General features: G+C 56.3%; 1 protein-coding gene across 1 annotated transcript in view; it reads left to right on the forward strand.

Annotated features, from left to right (window-relative positions):
- The first annotated feature begins 514 nt into the window (after window positions 1-514).
- The window catches only part of ZNF362 (zinc finger protein 362), a 24,947-nt gene continuing 19,281 nt past the window's right edge, over window positions 515-6,180 (forward strand). Inside the window, exons 1-3 of the mRNA XM_014549494.1 lie at window positions 515-640; window positions 5,924-5,987; window positions 6,126-6,179. Coding sequence (XP_014404980.1) covers window positions 603-640; window positions 5,924-5,987; window positions 6,126-6,179 — 156 coding nt within the window. The 5' untranslated portion in view covers window positions 515-602. The remainder of the gene's footprint in view (window positions 641-5,923; window positions 5,988-6,125; window position 6,180) is intronic.

The following is a 6,180-nucleotide window of genomic DNA, read 5'->3' on the forward strand; positions in this document are numbered from 1 at the left end:
TCTGGACCGCAGTTTCCTTCTAATGGGTCTATTCCAACAGTGAATTAATGGCTGTAAAATGCCCCAACACAGTTCCTGGCCTATTGTAAGTGCTCAAGACACGGTAGTCGATATTATTATCCATTTTCATGCTACAAAGAGTTTCTGAGACCACCGTGGGCTGGATGCGGGGATGGCAGAGGTGAATGAGCACCAGCCCTCCCTGGCTCGAAGGGCTCGTAACCTGGTGGGGAAGTCGCCCAGGGAGGCAGATACCACACCAGGGTCTGACTGTCCCTGTGGTGCTGGGAGGCATCCTCACGCCATCACTTGCTAGCTCTGTGACTTTGGGCAAGTTGGTCAACTTCTCTGAGTGCTGTTTCCTCTTTTGTTAACTGTACATTTCACGGGTCACTGGGAAGATTCAGTGACATGATGCATATGACACAGTCAGCACAGTGCCTGGCACATCATAGGTGTTGAAATTAATGGTAGCTGCCATTTTATCATTGATATTGTTATTCTCATATACAAGGTGCTGTTGGGAACACAGAGGAAGTGACTGGCTGGGGGTTCAGGGAAAGCTCCGTAGAAGAGGGAACACTTGAGCTGGGTCTTGAAGGATGAGTAGAAGTTCACCAAGTGGGAAAGGACACTCTAGGTAAGCAGCCTGTGGTTCCAGGTTGAAATCTGTCAATGAGGGATTTGTTCTTTGGGGGATTAAGCCCGTGTGTTCATCCCAGCTCCCCTGAGCATCCCTCACTGCGTCCCTCTGGGTCTGCACCGAGGGTCGTATGCATGCGCCCACTTGAACAGCCTCCTCCTATGACTCTGTGTCCTGGTGGCTGTGGGTTCCTGCTCATGGGAGTTGCTGTGTCCCCCTCTGTCCATGTTTGGGGCTACTGGTCTGTGTCTGTCGTGTGTGTCTGACTTTGGTGCTGTCTGTCTGCATGTTCCTGTGGCCATGTGTGTCCATGTTGCTATTCAGGGAACCTGCCAGGCCACACCATGGGTGGCAGCCTGCACATACTTCCTTGGCCTCCAGCTCAACCAAATAGCCAGGCCTCCGTGCTCACTCTCCTGCCTGGCCCAGGTTTGACCCCTGCCTGTCACCTCCATTCCCAAGGGCCTCCTAAGGGGTGTTCTCTCCCTGCCTCCACTTCTGGCCTCTCCAGTCCTGTCTACACTCAGCAGTCAGAGGGGTCTTTCTAAACCACAGATTCCGTCCCATCACCCACTGCTTCAAGTCCAGACTCCAGGCCTAGGATTCAGGAATCGACCTTCTGGGTCTGGCCCCGGCTGATGGCTCCAGCCTCGTGTCCTGTCTCCCAGTCCACACCGGAACGCGTTAGCCCCTCACATGCTGTGTGGCTGCTCACCTCTGGGCCTTTGCTCAGGCTGCTCCTTCTGCCAGTAGTGCTCCCCACTCCTTTGTCTGGCTAGCTCCCACTCATCCTTTAAGACCCAAGCCAGCATCACTGCCCCTGGGAAGCCCTCCCTGATCCTTTCTTTCCATCCTGGGTCAGGCCCCTGGCTCTGGGCTGCTCTTCCCTTACTCGGGGGGCAGTAGTGAGTGACTTGCCCAAGATCACACAGTTGGTGAGTTGAGCCAAGAATTGAACCTGGGTGCACTGGGCTCCAAGCAAAGCAGGCTGTTCCTTGGCCAGGTGAGGTGAGTGTAGCCAGGACTTGTGGAAGGAAGTGAGAATTCTGAGGATGTGGCTGGCGATGGATCTGAACTGGGAAGGGGGGAAGTGTTGTAGATCAATGTATGTATGTGGCAAGAGCATATGGGCAGCTGGGGAGGCCCTCCTGGAGTTGGGAATGGCTAGAGGAGGTGTCCATCGAGGGAAAGACCAAGCCCGGCTTAGGCCTGCTGAGTCTGAGAGGCTGGGAGACAGCCAGAGGGATGTGTCAGGGAGGCAGCCGGCAAGTTGGGTCTGGAGCTCTAGGAAGAGGCCAGGGCTGCAGGCGGAGACTTGGGGGTTGGTTGACATTTAAAGTCCTAGAGTAGGTGGGCCACCCAGGTACTGAGGTCAGTGGGAGAGAAGCATCACCTGCGCTACCCTAAGCAGCCCAGCGGGGGTGGGGGTTGCTGTGAAAGAGACTGAGATGAGGGAGCCAGGGGTCACACACACAGATCTTCCCAAAGGACCCGGTGGCAGGGACGCCAGGTAGGACTGGAGGATGGCCCGTCAGCGTTGACTACGTGCCTCGGTGGCGTGTAGTAGGTTTCTTAGGCAAAAGTTCTTTTTCTCAGGAACTTGGGTCACTTGTCTGCTTCCTCCACTCAGCTTGGGGCTCCCGGGGGGCAGCGCTCTTCTGTTTGCCTCAGGCTCCCCAGCACTGGCTCCCTGTTTGGCCCGTAAGGTGTATTCAGGATGAATGGATGTACTGATGGACGGACGGGTGGGTGAATGGGCAGCTGCCAGGATGCTGTTTTCAGAGGCAGCTCTGGAAGGTGTTTCATTCATCCACCCATCCAACTCTTCCCCCCTTTTAGGGCAAAACCCCCCAAATGATAGCCCCACTGCAAGGATCAGTGCTATCTGTCCCAGGATGCAGTACAGAGTCCAGGCTTCTGTCTGGGGCTTGAAGCCCAGTCCACGTGTCCTTCCCCCCCACCAGCGTGTCTCCTCTGCCTGTTCTGCCAGGGACACTCAGCCCCACCCAGTCTGCTCTGCCTCTGTCCCCTCTGCCCCCAGCGCTGTCCCCAGGCTTCTCCCTCTGACCCCTTAGGCTCATTGCCCCCCTGGCCCAGAACACTTCCTGATGCCTTCTCACCACCAGCATCCATCCCAACACCTTAGCGTGGCATTCAAGGCCCTGCCAACTGCCCTGTGGCTCTCCCCCCCGCCCCCCCCCCCACTCTCCAGCTCTCTCTCTGATGCCAGTGGGTAGCTGCTCACTGTCCCAAACCTGCCTTGGACTGGCATACCTCTGCTCAAGCTGGTGCCTCTGCCAGGAATGCCCTCTGCCTCGTCCACCTGTCCTAAACACACATCTGTCCAGTCTCTCTCCTGCTTAAAGCCCTCCCTCAAAACAAGGTCTGAGGGGCTTAGCCCAGCCCTGGCCACCTTTCCCCCTCCCCCTTGCCAGCCCTCTCCCCTCTTGTCATGCAGGTCCCGGGGTTGCACAGGTGGACACCCACCTGCCCGGCCTGCTGGGGGACTCACATTAGATGCTCTGGGTGCACACCTAGCCATGTGTCTGATGTTCAGTAGAAACTCGCACGTGTTCCCCCGCCCCACCTCAGCCAGCCTTCCCTGCATCTGACACACAGTAGGGATACACCAGGACCAAGGTCATCAACCCACCAAATCAATTATTTCAGACCAGCCAGAGAAGGATGCAGACATTAGGCAGAGGCTGTGCAGCTCAGATTAAAGACGCAGGGCAGAGCCTTCCCCTCTCTGGGCCTGCTTCCCCTCCAAGGTGAGGGTGGTCCCTGTCTGGCCGGGGGCCTGGTAAATGGCCGAGAAGATGCTCTGTGGCAGCTATGGGACCCTAAGCAAGCCACCCTCTTCCACATCCTTTCTGACCAGGGCCGGGCTTTGGAAAGCCTGAACTCAGCATAGGATTGACGAGGAGGAGAGGACAGCTTCCCCCAGAACTGCCTGAGCAACAGCTGGGTGCATTGGACAGAGTCCTGGGCCAGGGGTGTTTCACCCCATTTTACAGACGAGGAAAACTGATGCCCAGAGAGCCGATGCCCACCATTGCAGCCCAGCACCTCTTCCTGTTTCCCCATCCACGTGCCTGGAGCAAAGTGCTTCCCTCCTAGTGCCCTGGCTTCTTCCTCTAGGAAATGGGGGTGGACACTCTTCGCTGCTCCCCGGGGCTCTGATGCGAATGCCAGTGGGTACAGAAGAGCTTGATAAACTGTCAGCAGCGCTAGATAGTCGTGTGGGTTTGTCTTTAAAATAATTCCGATGATCATGCCTTCATCTATTCATTCTGTCATGCAACTCACTTTATTAATATAACCTCTGGGCCGGAACAGCTAAGGGACCGATGAGCTGGACCTCAGAGTCAGGCAGTTTAGAGTGGGAGTCTGAGCTCTCTGCTTACTTGCTGTGTGACCTTGACCAAGTCATTCCACCTTTTTGAACTTCAGTTTCCTCCGTGGTAAAATGTGGGGGATGAGAGCACCTGCTTTTCAGAGTCAGTGTGCCTGGCCCACGGCAGCCTCCTCGCTGTTATTATTGTTTTGAGGTCTTTCTGAGAAAGAACCCTCAGGCCCCTGGAGCATTCTGGGAGAACTCCAGGCAGGAAGTGCTGCTTGTACGGGGCTGCAAGGGATGGGTAGGGGGAAGGGCAGCTTGGCGTCTGCAGGTGGTGGGAGCAGGAGAGCTGTTAGGCAGGGGCTGCCCTGGCCACCCCAGAGGAAGATTCTGATGCCCAGGCTGGCCAGGCTCACACAAAACCACCTCAGGCTGGAAGTGAGAGGCCAGGGTTTTTGCATACAGGTATTGAGTTACTGGCATGTGGCTATTTGCTCAACTGAGACTGGGGTTTACAAAGCAAATTACAAGAGGAACCAACTTGTGCAAATCTGATTTCTAGTCTTGACTCTGACACCCTAGCCCTGTGGTCTTGAGCAGCTCTCTTCCCTTCCCTCCAGGCCTGTTTCCTCACCTGTAATGTGGGGTTATAATACCTTCTTCTTACTTAAGGATCACAGGAGATAACTCACAGAAAACATCTTTCTTAAAGGGTTGAGATTAGATTTAACCTTTTTGAGGGTTTTCTCCTGAAACCCTCTGTCTGCAACTCCAGTAGGGGCTCCTCAGGCTTGTAAGGACCAAGAGAAGAGGTTGAAGACACTTCCTTTTGGCCTTGCCTATCAAAGTAAGTTCATTTAAGCAATGAGATCAGTTAGGATGCAGACATTAGGCAGAGGCTGTGCAGCTCAGATTAAAGACGCAGGGCAGAGCCTTCCCTTCTCTGGTCTGCAGTTTCAGGAGGGGCTGGCAGCACTGTGGTCTGGATGTGACCTTTGTGTCCACTGAGGGAGCCGCTCAGTGGACACAAATTACAGTTAGTAATTTCTGTTAAATAAGAGAAATGGGGTAGGAAGCAAGACAATGGAACCCCTCTGCCCAGCATGGTCCCTGTACGGCACTTCTCACTCCAGGGCCACAGGAAGACTGTTAGCTTTGAAGGCCCATCCCGCATACTTCCCTGGTTGAAAAGGCCTTCTGACCGCACAGGCCTGCCATGGGACTGGGAGGCCAGGGCCACCAGACAGTCACTTCTGAAGAGCCCCAGGTCGCGAGCCTCAGGCCCCCTCAGCCCCCTCCTGTGCACAGCGACCTGACACATTCTCCTGGTAAAGGGTTGCCCACGGCCATGCTTGTTTCTTAAAGGTCACTTTCCAGAGGTACAATTTCTTGGGTCAAAGTCCTATAACCATTTGGGTCCTTGTAAGTCGTCCGGCCAGGTTGCCTCTCAGAAAGACTTACCTGCTGACTCAGGTTGCCCTGTGTGGTGATGGGGGCGTCTGCATTAGAGGGGCCATGGGTCATAGGAGCAGGGATGAGGGACGGCCCGTTGCCTCTGCTGTGGCCATTGACACGGTTGCCCAGGACTCCTGTTTGCCTTTGAAGCGGGGATGGGAGTGGTGGGGGTGGGGTGGGGGGAGGAGGGGCTTTAGTGCAGAATCCACGGGTCCATGGGGTTGGCTCTGCCGGTTCCTTCTGGGGGTGGGGATTGGTCTGCAGTTTCAGGAGGGGCTGGCAGCACTGTGGTTTGGATGTGACCTTTGTGTCCACTGAGGGAGCCGCTGCATTCGACTCTGGAGCCTGAGGTTGCGGTTCCCTGCCCCTGGCAGGAGGCCTGCCCCGCTGCGGGGTGAGGGTCGCACGCACTGGCTCCGACTTGAGGTCGCCCCCAGCTGGTGGGGAGGGCCCTCTTCCCCGTAACAGTCGCTCTCTCCCCGCAGGATGGCCGAGCCTCGATTTAACAACCCCTACTTCTGGCCCCCTCCTCCCACCATGCCCAGCCAGGTAAGAGGAGCGCCCCCCTGCGGCCACCCTCCCCTCTTACTGCTTTGGCTGTGGGGCGAGGGGCTTGCGGGTGGACTGACGGCCAGGGACCGGGCCGGGCGCTGGCCAAGCCCCTTCAGTCCCTCTCCTGTCCCGCAGCTGGACAACCTGGTCCTGATTAACAAGATCAAGGAGCAGCTGATGGCGGAGAAGA

The sequence above is a fragment of the Myotis brandtii genome, unplaced genomic scaffold (assembly GCF_000412655.1).
Source record: "Myotis brandtii unplaced genomic scaffold, ASM41265v1 scaffold555, whole genome shotgun sequence".
NCBI lineage: Eukaryota > Metazoa > Chordata > Mammalia > Chiroptera > Vespertilionidae > Myotis > Myotis brandtii.